At 43.5% G+C, this 22605-nt stretch overlaps 1 protein-coding gene across 1 annotated transcript in view; it reads right to left on the bottom strand.

Annotated features, from left to right (window-relative positions):
* Positions 1–22605, bottom strand: part of CACNA1C (calcium voltage-gated channel subunit alpha1 C) — a 384464-nt gene that overhangs the window by 33154 nt on the left and 328705 nt on the right. Inside the window, 2 exon segments of the mRNA XM_033057464.2 lie at positions 14753–14836; positions 15475–15558. Of these exon segments, the coding sequence (XP_032913355.1) occupies positions 14753–14836; positions 15475–15558 (168 nt within the window).

The following is a 22605-nucleotide window of genomic DNA, read 5'->3' as shown; positions in this document are numbered from 1 at the left end:
TTTCTCCTCACTGCAGGAAGGGTGCCTCTGGGAATCTGCTCTGCAGAGCTTGCCTCAAGCGTTGTGTAGTTCCTTTGCATTTGTAGGATATCAGCCTGTTCTAGATGGAGGTTTTTGTCCATAGAGATCTCCTCCCAGAGTCCTACTTCAGCCAGCCATGCTGCATCTGTGGCTTTGGGCACAAGATGAAGGGTGGAAAGAGACATTCTGGGGAAACAAACTCATCAGAACCATAGGTAAGATGTGGAGGGTAATTGAAAAGCACAAATGTGGCAGTGACAAACCACACTGCTCTTCTGGAGATGTTTCCTTCCCCTGTGGTTACACTGACATGGGATCTGCAGGCCTATGAGTTTGAAGAATTAACTGAAGTATGGGCAGAAAAAAAAAAGAGGATTGGAAGTTCTCTGTGCCACGTAGACATGGTAGAAGAAGACACTAGACATCCTCTTGTATTTGTAGAGTCAAAAATCTGAAGTGACCTCAGGAGGCTGAGCTGCACAAGTCTTTGTGGAGAGCTGGAAAAAGTCAGGGTTTCAAATCAACCTGTCTGCTGGCAGGTAATAGTGTGCCACTGCACTGGGGAGTTAGCACAGCCCCTGCCAGAGCCATCTGTCTGCCACTGCTGCCTGGGTTTTTAATCACAGGGACCCTGGAGATAACCCACCAGCCACCAAAAGTCTGTGAGGTTATTGTAAGGCCAGGCAGAAACATATCTGGTATTTCTCTGACAGGGAATACGACTGGATTGCAGATGGCATAATTGTCAATTCCCACAATCTCACAGTGAAATCAAATTATTAGCAGGGAAAAAAACAAAAAACAAACAAACCAGAAAAGCTTCTCAAACGGTGCATTCTTCCTTTAAGTGTGCAGCTCTGAGAATTTCTGGGAACATTTTGAATAAAACTAGCCAAAATTATTTTTTTTTCCTGCAAAAATATTTTCTGTTAGAAGAGTGCTGATGCTGAAAGTCAAATGTTCTGTAGAAACATGCCAATTTTGAAACAGGCATTTCAGAAATGTAAGGTTGAAATCTCACATTTTGTCCTCACACATTTTAATTTGGTTTACATTTCCACTATAAATCATATGTAACTAAGAAAAAAAAAATCGATACCAGATTCAACTGCTTTTACTTTACTGAAGCATATGTTTTGAATCTTGATTATTTCAATAGAAATGATATTTTACTGTAAGTTTTTCACCTTTAAATTTTCCTTCTATTTTAAAACAGAAAAAGACTGTTACAAGGGGCTTTCAGAAACAAAAACAAAAACAAACAAACAAACAAAAAATCGAGCCTCCCTTTAGCTCTAATCTTGGTGAAGAACTAGAGGCTTCTTTGGATCATTTAATGCCTATTAGAAAAGGGCACCATCTTAGAGGAAAACAGGGAACTGAGCTGTGTGATGCTGCCTTTTCTGGGGCAAGTGGTGATTTCCCTGGAAAAGGCTCTGGGTGTTCCAGTGCAATATAACATGCTGATACTCAGACAGCTCTGCAGAGGAGACTGAACTCTCCTGCAGCAGGGAGTTAAAATTTCATTTGTTGCAATGAGGGGAATTAGGAAAAATGTGACATCTGCAATGAGGTTTGCCATTACATTTCTGCCTGCACTGACTCATGGGGGCCAATAGACACCAAGTGTCAGCTCATCCAAATGCAATATATATGCATTTATACTTCACTGGTTCCACATGATCTCAGGCCTCAGGGGAAATATTGCCATGCCCCAATGCAACAAAAGCCTGTTTTGAATACAGTTAATAAGGGCATGGTAACTTTTTAAGCAAATGAGTCCTGCGGCTATCAGTTTTTTTCCCTTCATTTCCTATGTATTCTAAGATTTTGAAATTCTAGAGCTTGCTTTTCTAATTAGCTTCTAATATGCAAATGATAATAATTAGAATAGCTTATTAATTAATTTCATATATATATCCATGAAATTGTCAGACAGTAGTCTTACAGTTCCAAGTGCTTAAGGTAAATATAAGGAAAGTCAATTGCTTTAATTTGGTTATGCAGATTACCCTAGATTGACAATTAGAAGACAAGTAATGAAAGGGCTGCTTTTCTAACACAGATAAAAGCTCTGTTTTTTCCCATGACTTTCAGAAAAGCAGAACAATTGGTAAAGTATATCTATGCAAATTATTCTTAATTTTCAGGATGTTTTAATAATCCTTCTCATTAGCTCTGGGAAATCAACTCTTATGGTAATCAAGCCTGGGGGCTCCTGAGGAAGAAGCAGATACTAACCACTATCAGAGCTGTCGTGCTCACCTTCAGGAACAGCTGCAGAGAGGCAGGGGCAGCTTGCCTGTGTTTCATCATTTGTATTCTGTGGGACAGGCAGCCAACAGAAGCCCTAGAACATCTGGATGAGAAGGTGCTGAAGATGAATTGAGCCAGGAAAAGAAATGTTGAAAGGCTACTTGTGTGCAGGATCTTTTATTTTACAGGTGGAGTGGTTTTGAGCATCTTCTCTTTGAGTAAGAGAGAAGAGGTTTTGCTGATTTGAACACATCTGCCAGGAGCTGTGTGTGATGAACTTTTTTTCATTGAGCTTGCCTTTTAATTTGGCTGGCTTTTGATTCACAGGGCAATGGCTCCCAAAGGAGATGGTCAGTCTGTCCCAGCCTGGAGCACCCTGAGGGGGACTTTGGGAACAGAACAGACCACTGAGCAGGATGGAGAGAGAGCAACAGTGAGAATTTCAGTTCCCAAATCTCTCCAGCTTTCCTCACTTTCATCACTATCCATGCCAACAGTGTCCTCACGGCTGTTCCTGAGCAGTCCAATGGGCTTCACTGCGTTTCCTAAGGCAAAATTAACACGGCTTTTAAACATCAAACTCAGCAGTGTTTATCTCATATCACTATGCTGGAAAGGGCAGTCTTCTTTTCCTCTACCTCTTTGGATTTATGTTCTGAATTGCATTGCTCATCTTTCTCTTCCCTTTTTTTTTTGTTTTGTTTTTTTCGTTGTCCAGGAGGGAAGAGGGAGAGAAATCTTTCCAAAAGGAGCACAGCCTGTATCTGGTTTTGACTCATTGCAAATTGTTATTTTCATATCCAGGTTCTCCCATCCCAAACACCCAAATAAATCCATCATCTTGACTTATCTGTTGTAAAATCACAGCTGCTCTGGAGGGCTGTGAGCTGGGAGATGTTCCCTGACACACTTGGCCTGCTCAGGGTCTTGTGTACCAAGACCATGGCACCGATTTTGATGTCAAAATAAAATAGAAGACAAAGACTTTTCAAAACATTCACTCCAGTCCTAATGACTTGAAAGACATGATGTTGTGCACAGTAAGGACTGATTTTTCCACTTCTTTTAGCACCCCACAGCCTACCTTGGAAATGAGAATGGCAACAGAGCTCTTCTTTGAGATGAGCTTTCCGAGCCATTGATAGGCAGGAGCTTTGTGTCCAACACCTTGCACCATTCCATTGGTTCTGAGAGGGTGTGACATCCACAGGCTTCTTCTTCCCTGCAGACTGGTGATTGGAGGAATTAACTCCCAGAGGCATGTCCTGCTGCTGCCATGGCTGCTTTTGTCTTCTCTGCACTCGAGCAGACATTTGTTAATTACTTCCCAGTTAGCTGATGGGATTTCATGGCGTGGGAGAAGGACAAGGAAACAGAGGGAAACTTGGTGCTCTCAATGTATTGGTGTCTCTGGGGTTTCTCTGGCCAGCCTCAGGCTGAAAGGAGGAGGGAGACCTGCAGATACTGTAGGGTTCCAGAAGCACCCAAATCCAGAAGGAAACTTCAGTAGCATCCTTGTTGTACTGCACAAGTCCTGTATAAGTGATGGGGCATTACACTGGGGGTGCTGGGGTCGCTGTGGTCTGCAGCAAAGCCCCCACTCCTCAGTATAACTCTGGGGACTGGACCAGGAGCAGCTCTGGGCAGGCAGGTGGGCTACCAGCTGGAAGATTCCACATGCAGTGCTGCCAGGACCATCCTTTGGGAAGCCCAAAGGCTCTGGGGCAGTGTGAAGATGGATGAGCCATCTGATGAGGCTGCTTAAAGAAACTGCACATGCTGGTGGAAGCAGGAAAAAACCCAGTCCCCCTTTGTCCCAAAGCAGTAGGTCTGTGGATTGCAAGAGGCTCTGGATGACTGTAGGTGAGGCCCTGTCAGTTCTGTATAGTTAATCTTTGCTCAAGGGAGTATATCCAGAGATACCAGCAGCCCAAACAGAGAGATTGTTATGGACCATTTTCATCTGAGATTTGTAGCAGCTAGTATTTAATTCCCAGTCTATGTATTTTCATTGCCTTTTAAATTAGAAAGCTATTTAACATTTTTTCCTAGAAAAAACAGCCTACAGACTCGTACTGAATTTCTGTATGATAATATGGGATACAATAAGGCCTGTGTGAGATTCTGGGATTTGAAATGCCAATCACAGGCATTATCAGAAAAACACTAGAAGTGGTCATATGGAGACTGGGAATAGATCTTACAAAGTTACTGAGCAACATTTTCTTGTTCTATGCATCTTTCAAAGAATGAATTATTATTGATTTGATGAATTTTTTGGTAACAAAAACAAGGGTAGGGACTGTTTAGATGGTATGTGATGCTCGCTGTGTGTGATTTACTGTGTGATTTCAAATACGGGCAAACAGCTGAGTCTCAAATTCCCTGTCTCTAAACATCAATTTGTTTTGATGTTTTTCTATTAACAGGTGTTTCTTTACAGCTGAGGCATCTTTGCCTTCACGTCTGTTCATCTTGTGTAATGATGTCTGGCTTGGGATGAAGGAGATTTTCTCCCAGCCACTCAGACAAGGCTCAGCACTGCTGGCTGGTGTCTCTGAGCTTCCAAGTGGAGCTGGAGAGAACAACTGGGCTGTGATGTCCCCTTACTCTTCAATTAGAGCCAAGTCACATTTCTTGGCCATCAATCAGCCGACCATAAGCAGCAATCTGATCCCTCCAGCTTGGTCATCTGGCTGCAGCAGGGGATGGGTCCCATCCAGCAGATGCCCAGGAAGATACATGAGGCACAAGTTGTTTTGCTGGCATGTTGTGCCAGACAGTCTCCACAAAGAACAGATCAGGGAACGAAGGTAAGAGCACAGCCATTTCCAAACCAGATGTCTATTAAGAAATAATAAAAAACAACACCCCTTTTGTGTTCATCTGGCTGGTGCATGAGAATGTGAAGGAAGCAAGGTAAGAGCTGAATGAGGTGCTCTATTGACTATATTAGAAAGGGTAAAAGCAGCAAAGCCCCCACAGCTGGGTATGCAGCTGATGGGAAGTCTGTACATTTGGGTTTGCAGACTTGTACCATCACCATGCTGAAAGGCTGCCCAGTTCGTGGCACAAAAACATTCACCAAGGGGAGCAGCTCTTCTGCACTGATGGGATCTTGGCTGAAGACAGAGAAGAAAATCTACTTGCTGCATAAGAGAGAGGGAAACTTCCTGCTGCCTTGCTGAAAATGTCTGCTGCCCAAGATTTCCGCAAAACTGGGAGAAAATCACTGGGGAGAAGAAGACGGAGGAGAAGAGTGAGTTAAAGAGGAAAACAAGTAAAATGCTTGTGTGCATCTTCCTTCTTCCATCACCTCTGCTGCTTTCATTGCAACTGGCAGTGCAGCCTGGGACCAGTTAGAATTTCTCTAAATATGCACAAGAGTACAAGATTGTGCAGGCAGTGACGTCTCATAGCCCTGATGCTAAAAGCTCTTGTGGTTTGCATGAAGAACGGGAGGGTTTTGCAGCAAAACTGGGAGTGAAATGCAGGTTTGTGCCCTCTCTGTTACTGCAGTCTGTACATGGAGAACAGAGACACTGGAAAATTCCTTGGCCATTCTCAGCAAGGTAGGTCTGAGAAAAAAGAGAATTAAACACCAGAAACATCTTTCACTGCTTCAAGGCATTTCCTGGGATGACAGAACCAGCTGGATTTGAACTCACCCAAGCACCTTTTTGACCATCTAATTTGGGATGCTTAGAGATCATTAAATAACATTAATATATCCAGAGATGATATGAGGAATTAAGAGTCAGAGGTTTTTCTGTGGATTCATATAAAGATACAATCTCTATTAGAGTTCAGGGAAAGTTAAAAGAAACCTTTGCTAGGCAAAAGGAATGATTTATCCTGGCTAGCAAGCCAATGGAAAAATATAATCAGCTTGGGGTAGCTCTTTTTAATTTGAATGTTTTAACTAGTTTTGTGGAAAACCACATTGGAATTTAAAGGAAGATTAACTATAACTGTAATATATCACAGATTTTGATGCCAGAATATTGTAGAGGGTTTTCTCTTCAAAGTGCTGTGATAGAAAAATGATAAGTAAAATGAAATACTGGTCAGGAAATCTGGATGTAGACTTTTTAAAAAACTCTCTGTATTGAAATGTAGATGTCATACACTTATTTTTACTCTTGAACCAACACGGGACAAGGTCTGTGGTTCTTTGTGTTCCTACTATTATTATTTTACTGTTATTGTAACAATAATTTACAGTCAAATAAGAAAACAGGACTTCTGCTTTAAAGGCCTTAAAACCCAGCAAGGTTTTGGGTATGTGCAAGCCTGCACTAATTAAAAGCACAATTCACTTCTCAGGGCAGTGCTGTGGGCCACCATTTTAAACATTTTCACTCAGAAGGACTCCAGACAGGTTTATGCATCAGGTCTTACAGTCACAGGGCTGTCTAACTTTCTTTTTGCTGCTTTCACATTCAGCTTCTAAGACTTTGTTCTCCTGGATTCTTTATCTTCTGTTTCTCCTATCTTAATTAACGAGAATGTGTGCGGTTATTTTTTTCCAGTAAGGCAAATTTATTTTTGTGCTGCTCTTAAGCCTTCCCTGCATTAAAATACATTCTGAATTTTCCATGGGCCTGGAATAATGTCAGAAGCCAAGTATAACAATTTTGTGGAAATCACAATACTGAGGTACTTCCTTAAAATTGGGTAGTATGAAAAGTCTTTCAAAGTGGGACCTAAATGCCTCCTTCTTATGTTGCTAGTGCTGCTAGCAACAGCTCAAATACTCAGGTAAACTGAGCAAGGACTCATTTGCATTTGCTATCCCATTTTTTTCAGAAAAGACATACTTTTTTCTGATTGTCCATATTTCATATAGATTTCCACACAGAAAAAGTTGTGCAGTTACCAAAATTACCTCTTTGAAAGAGCAAATCACTTTATATACTTTGGAAATGCATTCAAAATACCAACATTTTAAAGACAAGATATTAAAAAAAAAAAAAAGGGAAAAAAAGAGGCCCCATCATCATGACACATATATACATATATAAAACCAAAAATAACCCTGTTCAAACATGGTTGTGGTTGGATAGTCATACCATACTTCTTTCTCACCAACACAGGGTGAAAAACATGCACTGAAATTGTTGATTAAGCATGGTAGGTGATCAATTTCAAATTGATCTATGCCTAATCTGTGGAAGAGTCCAGGGCAGCTCTCGTGATGTTCTTCAAGGGCAAAATAAAGCACTTGCCACTGCTACAGATCACAACCATGCTTCAACGTGGATTCCTACAGCTGGGGCCACCGTGGTGTGTTACCCAAATTATTCCAATGATCAAAACACCACCAGATATTTAGGAAAAAAAAATAAAAGGCAAACTAAATCCACCCTCCCCTCACCCCCCCAATCAATTTTTTATCAGTAGCTTTTCCAAAAAGAAAACAAGTTATATATACATACATATACACGCACACAGGGAGAGCTCAGGACTACGGACAACTTCTGGGATGGCAGCAGTGAGGGTGTGACAACACAAGATGTCAAAAGGAGCCACTGTGCTTCTCCAGCCCTTTGCTACAGACAATTTGGATGCCTCTGCCACCCAGATGGCATTTGAGAGGAGGGGAAAGGAGAGGGAGGGAGATGTTTTCTGCTTTTTCTGGGAGATTTGGCTAAACGAGCTCGCGAGTCGTAGGAATCGCAAAGGTGGCCAAAATCTGAGCAGCAAAGGGCGTGGAAGCGGAGAGAACCAGACAGGCAGAGGAGGACGGACAGACAGACGGACAGACACAGCGACAGATATGGATGGCAGTCCCAGGGGAGGGGCAGGCTGGGTGCATGTCGTCCTTCCCGCGATCCTTGCTCCCTTGGAGGGGTGTGTGTGTGCCAGGGCTTGTGGCAGGGCTGGGAGCTCCAGTCCTGGCACGGGCTGGGTGCCTGAGCCAGGGCTGCAGCCCCCAGCCGCTGGTTCTCTGCCTTCAGACACCTTGGAGAGTGAAACTCGTGAGGTTTAGTGTGGCTGGAGACGGGGGAGAGGAAAGCGAGGGAGAGAAGGAAGAAAGGCAGGGTGTGGGTTAAAAGTGCAGGAGAGGGTGAAAGGGAGATTTAAGTACAGGCTTTCAGATATTCCAAAGAATGGGAGCAGGAGCTCGTGGCAAATAATATGAAGCCTCTTGACACCAAAAGCAAGATGATTGTAAAAAAAGGGCCTCATGCGCCTGGTTTAAGCCTGAGCTGCTTTACGTCAGAAATAAAAGAGACTAAATGAGAAATCACTGCACAAGTCTCCAAGTGTTGGGAGCTCAATGCTTTGGTATTTCTCTGGCCTTACTGCAACAGTACTCAGGATTCAATTGAGCTGCAACCCTCTGCTGACTTCCTGACAGAATTTAGAAACCTTTCCAGAAGTGCAAGGTATAAAGTACTTGGCTCTCGTGAGTACCTGATGGACAGACACCAAACCATTACCCAGGAGGCTGGGGCAAAAGAGACCTGACTGACATTTTTTAGGGAAGTAACACACCAAGGTGGGGTCTGCATCTCCCTCACCTTCTTCACATGGGGGATATTTCCTGAAGCACCCCAAGTCCTGTGTCACAACACTGCACCCCCCTCCAAAATCCCAGCATTTCCATCAACCCTCAGACCACTGTTCTTCCTCTCTTTAGAACTCTCAGGAACACGTGTGCTGCTACAGCAGGAGGGCACGCTGTGCACAGAACCACCCCACGATTTCCCAGCGCGCCCTGGAGCCAGCGCTGCTCTGTCCCTGGCAGCTCTCATCCCTCACACCTGCTGCATCCCTTGGGCACCTGGGCTGGGCAGCTCCGACTCCCTGAGCCTGTGCAGCATCCACAGGCACACCCGGACAGCGCTGACACAGCTGCAGGGGGGAGCCCAGCCCGATGCTTTGCTCCCCAAGCACAGCTGACAGACACAGAGGCACCTGCACATGCAGACAGCTCAGGGGCACAGACAGGCACAAACCCTCCCTCCCGGGATCCTTTCCAGACACACACTCTGATGCTCCCACCTGGCATGCCCCTGGAACTCTCACACACCTGCAGGCCATGAGCTGCACTCTTGTTTTGGCTTTAGCTTGGAACTGGGTAGAAATATTAATTGATGCAGTGGTTTTGGTTCACTAATTTGAATTTTTTTTTTGCTGTGGGATAGGATTAGGAAGAAGGTAAAACAGTTTAGAATAAAACTTGAGACGTTTTTTTTCCTTACACATTTTTTTCTTAAATATTGAAAATGTATAGAAAATATTTTAGCTAGTTTATTATTTTTTAAATAGTTTTTTATTAATTTACTTGGGAGAGAAGATTTTTTTTTTGTTTATGAAAATTTTTTTATACGAAATAGTTTTTTTCTGGCCTTGATGTTACAGTGATCAGGTTCCTGGGAGAATGGAATTTTGATTACTATGTACATTTTTTTTTTAATTAACAAGTTTTTTTTTTTTCCATAATTATTATTGAGGACCACATTAATTTATGAGGCACTTTAAAAGAATTGTAACAGTGTAAATAAAAGCTTATTTTATTTTTTAAAACATAGGTTTTTGGTTCTTTTTTCTTAGGGAGCACAGGGAATTTTTCATTATTCATATTTAGGGGATTGTAGGAATTTATTGTTTTTACATGTATGTTTCACAAAAACACATAAACTTTCTCATTAGTGTAACAACGTGTTAATCTTAAAAATCCAACACTAATTAATCCATGCAGTTTCTTTGCTCTGACACTGGCAGGGGAAAGGATGAAGGTAAAAGGACCCTGTGAACCAAGGAAATGTCACTTTTCCTCCCCAGCCAAGAGGAAGGAGCTCGCAGTTTCCTAGTGACTCAGGGCCTGGCTTTTTTCCATTACTTTGGGCACTGTGGCACAGCACAAATTGAACTTGATCTCCCCACTGGATAGAGAGTAACAAACAGTAATGAGCAGCTTTCTTAGCCTGGAGCAGAGGACAGAGGCTGTTAGTCACTTTTACAGCACTCAGCTCCAGGCTGTGTCTGCTGGTGTGGAAAGGAAGCAAATGCTGCTTCTGGGATGACAGAGTTCAAACCTGCTGCTTTTTAGTCAACTCCTATAGCATTTATTTCCAATTATAATAGAGAGTAATAATTTTTACCACTGTAACATTTTCTTCTAAGCAGCTCAAAGGGTTTTGGCAACTCTAATAGCACTACTTATTTAACATAAGGAATAATAAAAGTCTCTACTGATGGGAAGACTGAGGTACAGGGATCTAGTCAAAGTCCAAAGAATATAATTCACAGGCACTACATCCCAAGCCTCATATATTATACCATTTTTCATCTTGCTTCCCAAAAGTCATTCTCTGTCTTGGAGAGAGCTGTCATATGGTAGATCTGGTTTCTGCCTTGCAAAATATTTAAAAGTCCTCTTATCCCTCTTTAGTTACTTAAGAAGCGGCATAAGAGTGCCCCAAAAGAGAAAAAAAAAAAAAAATCTTCCCATTGTGGCTAGAAAGTTAGTTTACAGGAGTCACTGAGAAAAAAGCTCTGAAAATGCAGCTTCAGAGTAATGCAATTTAAGGGTGAATATGGCAGAAACTGTGCCACTCTGAAGTTTATAAACCCACCAGATTTTGATTTTCTCTGTGCCCTTTGCACTTCCTCAGTTGTGTGAGATGCCTCTGTGTGTCTGTGGAGCTCCCTGGGGGGACTTAGGAGATGTTCCCAGGTTGCAGGAAGCAATGGGTCTAACATGACTGGATTTACTGCTTGGCATATTTCCCCTCCTGGGGGTGTTTGGGCTGAAGGCTTCCTGGGGGACTCAGGAATGCTGAGGGGGCCCTACCTTGCAAGCACAGAGTTCCCCAGAATTTTGGGATGCACAGCCGTGCAAGTGCATGCTCACCCATGGCATGCAGGGGAGTATTCCTGCATTCAGGAATCTCCCAGGCACAAACACTGATCCATAACCAGTCCAACTCACATCAACACCCATTCACTGCACAGCTACACACAAACACTTGTGCTGGCTTTCACACTCTTCTCCCCCACACATGGATTTATGTCTGGACACTGTCCCATGGATTTGTACGTCCAAACACACTCAGGGACATGGAGTACAATCAGTGGAGCGCACACCTGCCCATGCACACTCACATCTGTCTTAGCCAAGGGTTTGGTCTGGGAAATTCCTTTGCAAGAAACAAAAATCAATGTCAAAAGGCAGAACAAATGACAAACCAGAGCATTGGGAGCTGCAGAGACAAAAGCAAGCACATAGCCAGGCACACGCTGTAGAGGCTGTCAGTCAGTCAGGGCTCTCCTCACAACTACAGCTCACAACTGCAGTGCCTGCTGCCTCTGCTTCCCCTGGGGAACCTCACAGATTCCAGCCTGATCTGTCTGTGGCTGCAGGGCAAACTGGGCATCTCCACCTTCCCTTCTGACTGACCACAGTAAGAACTGACCCTTCACTCCAAGAGCAGCACCTTCCAAGATCCTACCACAAGCACTGTTCAGCCTCTCAGGAGCTCAGCAGAAATATTTTAGCTGCACCTGACCAGTCTGAACATCTCCTACCCATGGAGCTGATCGGCATTTTAGGGTTTATTGCTTCTGTCCTTTTCAGACCCCAGGTCTCTGGGAACAAGACAAGACAGTGCACAGAAACACAGGGCAGGGCTTGCTCAAAGCCACAGACAGCAAGGAAGCAGCAAGCCCCTGAGGAGAGGGGAGAAGTGTGTCTGACAATCTGCCTCACACTGCTGGGGAGGATGAACTGTCCGTCCAGGATGGGCTGCCACTTCCAGAGCCCATTTTCTACAGGTGTCACATACCAAGTGCTGCTAGCAGGGACTGAATCTGACAGGACAAACCGACATACAAAACATTCTCTTATTCAATAAGGGTTATATAAGTGCAAAAGGGATTTCAGAACATTTCAGAACAAACTCAATCCGTTGCTGCCGCTTATTTATCAGAGTGTCAAAAAGGTTGTGCAAGTTTTTAGTAACAAACATTAGAAACTAGTAGCAAAGGACTTGCCTAGATAAAAAGAGAAGATTTAAACATGCCAGGTAACAAAAAGACGTGTGCAGAGATCTGTAAAACTGTATAGAAGGAAAGGGTTCTTTAGAGGAAACAGAGGGACCATCACACAATGCTCTTCACTGCCCTTATGGAAAGGGTCAGGGCCAGCCCTGCTGCCTCCTCACCTGACACAGGTGCTTGTTTGGGCAGAGCCATGCCCTCTTTTTACAGGTTTCTGTAACTGAAAACTGGATTCTGGGCCTTGCCTGACATGACCTTGAATGGGGAGAGAGCCTGGCAATGAAGCACGCCAGCCTGGGCAGTCTGGGGACTGAGGATCACAGCACTCAGCAGCAGGACTGTCTCTACAAGATGCTGAGAATGGATGTGATTTACACTGCTTACATTTGATGTCTGGGAGCTGGATGTCTAGACAAGCCTAACAAACCTAGACACTCACCAGTCACTGGTGGGCACCTCCAAATGGCAATTTATTTCTCTGTCACAGACGTGTCCAGGGAGAGGAGCATCCCTCGCCTCTAACAGCAAGAGGACACCTGGGTGACTCTTCCTCTCAAAAAATGGAAGTTAATGAGGAGATTAATCTGAATTTCTTCAAAAGGACACACTGGATTTTCTTGCAGTCTGGGATATCTCTCTATGTACCAAAACACAATGATTTCCTTCCTTTCTGCTTAGAAGACTTTCGTATGGATTTAAGTACATCAGTCAGGGAGGTCTTATTGATATTTAAATATGATTCATTTCCAGTTAACTGTATTTATTCCCTCCAGTGGGAATTTATTCCCTCCCTCCTCTGTGGATGAGAACTGCACTTTTCCACAATCTGAAGGCTATTCCCAGGTTCTCTACTTGGTTTGCTTGTGACAAGTGTGGCAGAGAAAAGGTTTTAATTTCCCTCTTAAAAATTAACAACTTCAGCCTCATTGTAACATCCTCCTAGAAAGTCAGCCTAATACTAATATCTACCTAGTAAAAGGGTAGCCAAAACTGTTTACAGCATTCTGTGGGAAAGGTTGTAAGCAACTTTTAGTGTCCAGAAAGTAGGACATTTGAGAGATGCAAAAAAAAGTTCCTTTTTAGTTAAAAACTATTTTCCATTCTTTGAAAAGACAAGGAAAATAAACTAGTTTAAAAAAACAAAAAAATAAAAAAATATTTAGTCAAAAGCAAAATGTTACACCTGGAATAAATAGTCCTGTTTCAGAATTTAAAAAAAAAAAAGTAGAAGAGAAGTTAATCTAGAAGCAAGATATGAAAATATTTTTTTTTGAAGGTTCCAAGTAAGGCATTTTTATTTTTCAAAATCCTGCTTAATTTTTTTCCCTTAAATACAGCAATGAGTGAAAACTATGCTGTCACTTTTCTGCTTGAAAAGGGTTGCCTTTACAGCACATAACAATTCCAAGATGGAATGTTTATTCAACAGGCACATAATTTTGAAAATTCACAACTAATTTGATGCTCTTTAACATATTTACCGGAATTTTCTTTCACTCTTTCTATTTTCCTGGCCTTTATAAGCTGGATTTTTTGGTGTAATTTCTGTCCATGCTCATAAACCCATCCTAGTCTTTCCTTTGGAAATCTATGTGTTTCCTGCCTGTCCTTTGTCTATTTATCCTATAATTCTGTATCCATCCACCTCAAAAAAAAAGAGATATAGGAAAAATATTTGCCTGTGTGGTATGTTTTCTGCACACCAGGTGCTCATGTCAGTCTCTATGGCTCACCCAGTTGCCAATGGGGCTGGTGCAATTTGAGAGATGGAGCAAAGCAGGTTGCCAACAAGGAAAAAAAAAAAAAAAAAAAGGCGGTTGGAACTCTAGTGCTTTGTTTTCCTTTGGGATTTCTGTTTCTGCTACCTTTTTAAAAGAAATTATAATTACCTCTTTTCATTGGAAATGGTACATTAGGAGCAGGTTCCTCTAAACAGAGATGATTTGGTGTTTATTTCTTTTGGAGGAAGCCTGAGAGAGGAGGCACAGGGAGGATTCCTGGTTTGGGTCCCTCAGTTCCACCTCGAAAGAACTGACTTTTATCTCTCTGTGGGGTGGAGAGCATTGAGCTGCCATGGGAAGCAAAGCATAGCACTGGGCAGAGCAAAGTCCTCTTCGAGCAGCTTCCCATGGCACAAAGAGCTTTTTCACTTACACTCCACATTTCCCATCTCTTTTCCTGCTATACAGTTTAAATTCATGCCAGGCGGATTATGAAGGGAAGAAAATGATGCAACAGTCAAAAAAAGTCCTTTAAGTCGTTCCAAAAATTAAAACAGAATAAAACCAAACCAAATTAAAAAAACCCAAAATAATAAAAGAGCTTTGAAAGTAAACAAAAAGTTCTGAAAACAAACTCAAAAGAAAGAAGGAGAGGAAAAAAAAAAAAATAAAATCAAAAGAACCCGGGAAAGACAAATGAATGTTAGAGCAGGCACGATCATGGACAGACGCCAGCTACTTACGTTCACCTCGGTGATTGCTATATCAACAATGCTACCCACAACAATCAAGGCGTCAAATGTATTCCATGCATCACAGAAATAGTGCTGCATGTGGCAGAGAAGCCAAGGAGAGAGAGAGAGAGAGAGAAAGGAAAGGAGGAAGAGGAAGAAAGAATGAGAGAGAGAGAGAGGAGGGAGAGAAAGAGGGAGAAGGGAGAAAAAAGGGGGGGAAAAAAAGTAAAAAAAAAGTAAAATAAAAATAAAATGAAAATAAAAACGAAACGAAAGCATGAAAGAGGGAGAGAAGAGGAAAAAAATAAGAAAAGAAAGAGGTTATGTGGGCATATTAAATAGTCTCTTACCACTCTACAGTATTGGTTGCTCAAACCTCTGTAACGTTTCACATGATGGAGGGTACCAACAAAAGCCTGGTTAGTCAAAGTTACACTCAAGCATGTCTACCTTTTGGAGGGAAAAAAAGCACACACACCCCAAACTCTGTGCGCTTTCACCAGTCACAGCCTTGGGGCCAGCTATGACAAGTGAAAAAGAAGGAGGCTTTTCCCCCCCTCCTTTTTTTTTCCCTGGGAGAAGGAGAAGGACGACGGCAAGTTCAATAAAAGCATGACTAGAGGGAAAAAAACCAGAAAACAAAAAGAGAGAGAAAAAAAGAGAGAAAGAAAGAAGGAACAGCAGAGGAGGAGGAGGTGGTGGTATCCTGGGGAGGGTAGAGTAATACTCACATTAGTTTCACTGAGAATGACGTCTATAATGCTGCCAATTACGATGAGGAAGTCAAAAACATTCCAAGGATCACTAAAGTAACCCTACATAAGGAAGGGGCAGGCAGGATGGGGATTAAAAAGGAATGTTAGACAGACAAAAACAGTTCAAAATTACCATTAGAATTTCTGCCCTGACACCTCAAGGGGTTTTCCTCTTAAGTCTACTTGCTGTGTCTCAAGCTGTAGCCCAGGCCTGGGCTCCCTGACTGGCGTGAGCAGCCCCTCTCCAGCTCATGGGATTCCAGAGAAGCCACCCCTCCCCTCCAACTGTGGGACAGGGGCTGAAGGGAAGTCACACAGATCATTTTGAGCATGGCTGCTGGCAGGAATGGGGCTTGCAGGACCAGCTCCACCAGACATCTCCGTTTCTGGCAAGGCAGCATCCTTCCCATTTAGTGGGGAGAGTACAGGAAGAGCGTAATGCGGTTTCCTCAAAAATGTCTCCCCACTGTCAACATCAATCCCCCAGTCCACGTTCCAGCTGTAGTGCTCTATGCTGGCACAGGGAATAGCTGGCTGCTGTGCCATGGAGGAGGAGAGGGCACAGTCAGGCTGGGGATGTGCTGTCTAAATCTCACCTTTCTCTTTACTGAGCCTCAGTCTGTATCCTGAATCATCAGCCTGAGAGCTCCTTTCAGAAGTGCTTTAGGTCCTGTCTCAATAGGACAGAGCAGGACTGGTGTCTCTGTTACTCTCAGAGCACACCTGCACCACAAAGTGGAGCTGGGAATGGAGCCTGCCTCATCCCAGCAGGAAGAGGTAGGAATGGGACCAAGTTGGCTGTAGCAGTGCCCAGGGCCAGACCTGTTGCTCACTCCTGCTTTGCCACAGCAGCACTGTCCCCTTGGCTGGCCCAGACAAGCCATGGCTGATCCCTTCAGGGGCTATCCCAAACATCCCACTGTCCCAGGCAGAGCTCAGGAGATGCTAATCAGCACTGCCTACTGTCCTCATCCTGCATCACTTTTTGGTGAGTAGGTTGTAAGGACACAGGACCCTTTTGGAGAAGGGTCTGTTGAGCCCAGAAGAGAAAGCTCTGTGTGTAAACTTCCTCTACAAGTCAGTGTCATGAGCAAAGAAAATTCATCTTGGCTCACTGAGCACCTGTGCCAATCTCTTGCCCTGGTTCTGCAGTCTTTAAAGGAGGCCAACATACAGAATCCTCCGTGCTCCTGTCATGTGTTTGGTTCTGAGACCATGGGCTAATCTGACCTCCCTGTTTCCCAGCTGCAGCTTGTCTCCTGTGAGACTGAACCCGAGTTGCACTGTGACTGCTATTCTTAGTCCAGGAGTCAGGTCATGGGTAAAGTGTGAGCCTGTGTTCCCAGGCAGCATTGCAGAAAGCAAAAAGGAGAAAAGAAAAAAAAAATAAAAACAAGAAAGAAAAAAAAAAAATTATCCCAGTACTGGCACTGTACAAAGCCAGGCTTGGGAACCTCGGATTACTGTAGGTTCAACCATGGCATGGAGCAGGCACTGGCAAAATGTGTCTTTCTATGTGTGTCCATGACACTTTGAGACTCACATTTATATTATATTATACATATATTATACTTTGGGCAGGGAAAAAAAAAAAAAAAAAGAAAAAAAGCAGAAAAAGCCACTGCCCAGCTGGTTCCATGCCACTGAAGGGAGCTGGTAGAGGGGACTTTGAAATCCTCCCTCAAAACCAGAATAAAACACCTGTATTCTGCAGTCTGAAATAGGCAACTCTTAGCAGATCTACACTGGAAGGAGTACCCATCCCATGGCTACACACTAGTACACAATTAGCTACAACAGGGAGGAAGCAAACAGGAGCAAAAGCAAATTCAGAGAATATTATTATTCAGCGTCCAGCCTAGAAATACACAACAAATATTAGAATGAATTCAGCGGTGATGTCCAGCATCATTAGCAACCAGATGGACCTGGAATAAAACTGCAATTAGACTTCACCAAGAGGAAGGGGAGGGAGAGAACAGCAGATTAAATTGTAGAGGCAAACGCATTTTGTATAAATAAAGGACAGACACAGCTCATACAGAGTTACACAAAGTGCCTTTGCAGCCTGATGCGACCTTGGCAGACAGTGCAGGAGCAAAGAAGAGAGCAGAAGACAAGAGTCCCAATCCTCCTGCCCCTGTCCGTGGGCACAGTCCTACAGAGAACAAGGGCACTGCCCACATTGCCACAGGAATATGTGTGTTCAATAGCATGGCTCTCTTCCATTTTCTCTTGAATTGCATCATTTAGGAATTAGTAAGGGTTTCACAAGGAATCCAGACAACTTCAAAAAAACCCCAAGAGTTTGATTTTGGGCAGCTGCAAGGGTAAAGATCCAAAATGTATTGTTCAGATGATGACTTATGGTGATTTTCAACTCCCTTGTGACAGGTATGTGGTATTTTTACGGTGATTGGCATCATACTGCAAAGACTGTTTTTGGTGTAACCAAATTTAGAATTTATTTTTTCTGAGCAGCTTTTTACATGGAGCCCAATAATCATTGCTCTGGTGAAACAGCATTTGCTGTTGGTACAGAACCTGTGTGACAAGTGGCATCAATGCTGTCCTCAGACGACCACCAAAGCCAGTCAGTTAAATATTGCTCCCAGTAGTAGTAATACAACCTCACTGGAAGCAATGACACTGCACTGGCAGAGCTGGCACATCTCAAAAGAGATTCAGGCCTGGAAAGAAAAGGTCCCTTTTCCATTGCCATCAAAAATAGCTGCTTTGGGCCTCTGAGACACTACAGAGTATCTGGAGTCACTCTGCTGACTTAACAGTGATGCTCCAAATTCACACAGCAAGTTCTTTCTACTGGGATGCTCTGCTGAGTCTCAGCAGCAAGATCCTTGCTTGAAAGTCATGGGCAGGTCTGCTCTGGGATCCCAGAGAGCATATCCCAGTCTGGTGGCTGTGAGGTGAACTCAGAGAGCTCTGCTCTTCCTCCTGTGTGTCTCAGAAGAGTGATGGAGAGGAACCATGGATATGAATGCAATTTTACTCAACCCCACATCCAGAATGCTCGTGTTGAATTAAGGAAACACATGGATTTTAAAACCTTCCTTTCCTCCTCACCTGCTCCCTCTGTGTTTCAAACAGAAGGGTGAAAAACAGGAAGACATTATTCACAGTAAGAGAGCTCAAGGAAACAGAGATCACAGACGCTTCACTGGGGTGCAAGGTGATGGAATCCTCCCCTGAAAAGTCACCCACCCTCCTTGGGGACATTTACCTACCAATGGCCACGTGGGACCTGGCTTTGGATCAGACCCCACAGCCTGGTCAGGAGTTATGGGTGTGCAACGAGAGGAGCTACACCCTTCAGGACCTGCCTCTTGTGACCTCAGGGTGCCTCTTCAAGCCACATTCCTCCCTGGAGGGTACCAGGGGGGCTCATGAAAGACTAACTGAATGAAGGAAGAGCTTTCACTCTAATAAAGAGGTTGTATTTCCAAAATATTTTTCCCACCAGAAAGTTCTGCATACTTTTCCCAAGAGGGTGGAGGTCTGACTGGAAATGAATTGATGGCACTGTTTGTTTTTGCAGTGCAGGAATTTAGAGTGCAAGACCATATTTTACCCATAAAGGGAGATGCTTGACCCTGATTTAGCTGTAATTGCATGCCACATAATGGCATCCTCAGGGCTTTACTGGGGAATGGTAGTCACCCTCTCTTGTGGGATGTCTTTGGAGATCCATGAAGCTTTTGTGGAGAAAAGAGGACAGAGAGAGAGACCAGGAGGATTGGATTGAATATTCAGGAAGCATGAAATAGTCCCACCAGTAGAGCACATTTTTCCTCTTTTTTTTTTCCCCCCAAAGGTAGCAAATGATAGTGTATCACCACATGGTTGATAAGTTAATGAAAGGCTGAGCATAAATATGCAGTAGCTGACTGGAATGGAATCTCATTTGTGCCAGAGGAGCAGACATTTCAGAATGAGAATGCCAATCATTTTTGGGTTTCCTAGTTGCTGAGATTAGCTGTTAAAGAAACTGGGGTTTATTTAGGTGCTAACGGAGGCATTGATATCTCGGGACATCTCTTCTACTTTTTGCGAATATGAGATCCTAAATAGGGCATCTAAGAAGCCTCAATAACAACAACAACTGCCCAAGGGAGTCTGCCTGGAGCTCAGAGCCACCTGGAGCCCATAATAAGGATATGTGGCAGCTGGAGTGCTGTGTATCCACACTGCAGCACAGATCCTCAGGGGAAGGGTGCTGCTGAGTCATGGCACTGGCTGTGTTTTGGGCATCATTTGTGTTCTGGGACCTGCAGGGTCACTTGTGTGTCAGCTTACATGCAGTTTTGTGTCTGCTTAGTCACAGGTTTTTGTTTCTGCCTCTTCTGAGGCGGCTGGCAAAATTGAACAAACCCCTCTGAGAAAAAGGTCTCTAAAGACGAAGGGCACAGCAAGGTGAAGGCTATTCACTGTGTGGGATCTGAATGTAGGTGGGATGGCCCCCAGTGCCAGGTGGTGTAGGAAAAAGGGGAGGACATGCATACATGCATGCATGTTTGTGTTTATGAATACAGGAATGAAGCACTGAGGAGCAGAAACTAAGACACAGAGATAAAAGGAGGGCAAACTGCAGGATGACCTTGCTACCACTTCTCTGAAATAATCCTGCATGCTAAAACAACAAAAAGAAGCATCAAGTCTAAATCAGCTGAGGAAAGTATACAGGAAGGAGAGAAAGGGGTTGGTACCCTGAAAAGCAGACTATGCTGGGGATTTGCAAAACTGCTAGTCTGGCTGATGTTTAGTTAATAGGAGGATTCATTTCTGAAAATGCTGCAGCCTGTTTAGAGCTGTGAGAGTCAGCTCTCAGTCTTCATTAAAAGAGGCTCTCCTTGGAATCACTTTTGCAAAAAGTATTGAACCAAAGGACGTTTACAGAGTTCCATGGCTCTTGGCACATGCTTTCACAGCAGATTTGGGGGGATTCACGTGTGCCCTGGACAATCTTACAAAGCTACAAAAGCTCCTGACACAGAGCAGAGATGTGCATCAGATGCAAATTCTGTTGTGCTAAGAAACCATTTAGCCATAACAGCAATCAGGGAAATTAGCAGAACCTAACAGAGAAGGAATCAAGTGGAGGTTGCAGCTGCTTGGAGCTCCTGACAGGCTGCAGGAAAGCAGCATCTATTTGCATACTATCTATCAACTCTCATCCCCTGATGGATTAATTCTGAGACAGAGCCCCTGCAGTTCACCTACCAGTCACTGCAATGAGTCACTGCTGCAGGGAATTAAGGCTCCCTTCTACTCCCTCAAGCCTTTCCACAGACAGGCAAGGAGAAGAGGAGCATTTCATCACTCCAGACTGTTCTGGTGAGTTCTGAAGGAGCCTCATGACTTTTTGCTTATTCCATAAGAAAACAAGATCAACTTACAGCCCAAGATGGACAATCAAAAATGTTGATGTTGAAAAATATCTCTGTCTCAGGAAAAAACCCAAAAAACACCACTGCCTCAACCAAGGTCTCCAAGCCACTATTTGACAGACTCTAACTTTTATGGAGGCTGGAAATACAGAATCTCTTTTCTATGCTCTACACACCTAATGATAACTTGTAAAGTCTGGAGGACATGACTAGAAAACACTGTATCATATTTGTGAACTGAGAATTTCTGTTCCCAGATTTTGCAATCCAGTTAATCTCACCAGAACTGCAATTTCCTAAAGAACCCCATGAGTGCCTCCATGCCCTTCTACATGGATTCATGTGATTGTTTGAGCTGGAAGGGACCTTAAAGGTCATCTACTTCCAATGCCTGCTGTGGCCACTAGACCAGGTTGCTCAAAGTTCAGTTCTGCCTGGAACTGTAAAGTGTTTAGAAATACAAAAGCTCTCAGCCATGGGGGAGGCTTGAAGTGCCACCAGGTCCTCCAAAGCCTGGGAAAGAAGCATGGCAAAGGCAAGATGGGAGCCTTCATCATGAAAGCATCTCTTAGACATAGCAAAGAGTGTATTTCCAGGCAACATGCTGAGAAGGCCTCAGGAAATGATACTAGTAAAGCACACAGAAACCAGATGATTCAACTAGCTGATCCTGATGTAATTTTTGGCATGGATTGCTCTTAACTGCCTTTGAATTATATAAATGCATGAAAATGGTGGCAGAAGAGCTGAAAGCTCTCTTGAGAGTTTTGCTGTTCACCTGGAAAATAAGATAAACATTCTTGACCTTGCTACAGAGGTACTGTGGCACAGCAATACCCCATGAGGAGTTAGGCCCTTTTTCTCATGAACAGTAAGCTCACAGCAGTCATTTAACAATTACTGCCCTGTAGCCAGAAACCAGACTTGTTCTTAGCACAGAGAAACAAAATCAGCACCAGTTTTACCAGAAAGACTGAAAAGTGAATGTGATTGGCTGAACAGATCTTTTATCACAAAGTGTATTCCATGAGAAATTTGCTGTCCAGTTCCATTTGAAAGAAGCTGCAAAGATTTTGGAAGGTCTAGAAGCAGCATTTCTTGATGAGAGCCAGTAAATAACTCCTGAAAGTAGTAAACCGAGCCAGCAATATGAAACAGTCCTATGAAAAGAGCTAAAGGATGGGCTTTAGTGTTTGACAGTCAACCTCCTAAAGTAGGACTGGCATCCCAGCCCAGGCAAGAATGATTCAAAGGAAAACTTAGCCTATAAGAGCAGAAGTGCCATATCTCGCAGGGAGAAGAGTCACTTCAAGCTGCGGAAAGATGAGACAGTGGCAAGCAGTGGGTGAAGAAGCATTCTGAATATGGGGCTGGATTTGGAATAGCTTCCCTCTCTCTGCAGGAAGCAAGGGGAGAGGCTGTGGGCTGCTCTGACCTGGCTGCTGAGTGGATGCAGAGTGGATACTGACTGGCAGGAATGTTCTAGAAAAACAGCCAAGTAGGTTTGAGCAGCAGGTTTTTGCATAGTTTCTTTTAAAATTGCTCCATTTTCATAAAAGGCTTGATTTTCTATGGGTTAGAGCAGGTAATAAAATAATACTTATTTTTATGTAATCCATCAATCATAACTTGCCAAAAGAGGATGATTGCTCTCATTCTACCCTTGGGGAAGCAGAAACAAAGGAAGCAAAAGTTTCCAAGG

Source organism: Catharus ustulatus, chromosome 4 (genome assembly GCF_009819885.2).
Source record: "Catharus ustulatus isolate bCatUst1 chromosome 4, bCatUst1.pri.v2, whole genome shotgun sequence".
NCBI lineage: Eukaryota > Metazoa > Chordata > Aves > Passeriformes > Turdidae > Catharus > Catharus ustulatus.
Note: the sequence above shows the minus strand (reverse complement) of the source record. Positions and strands in the feature narration are given on the sequence as shown.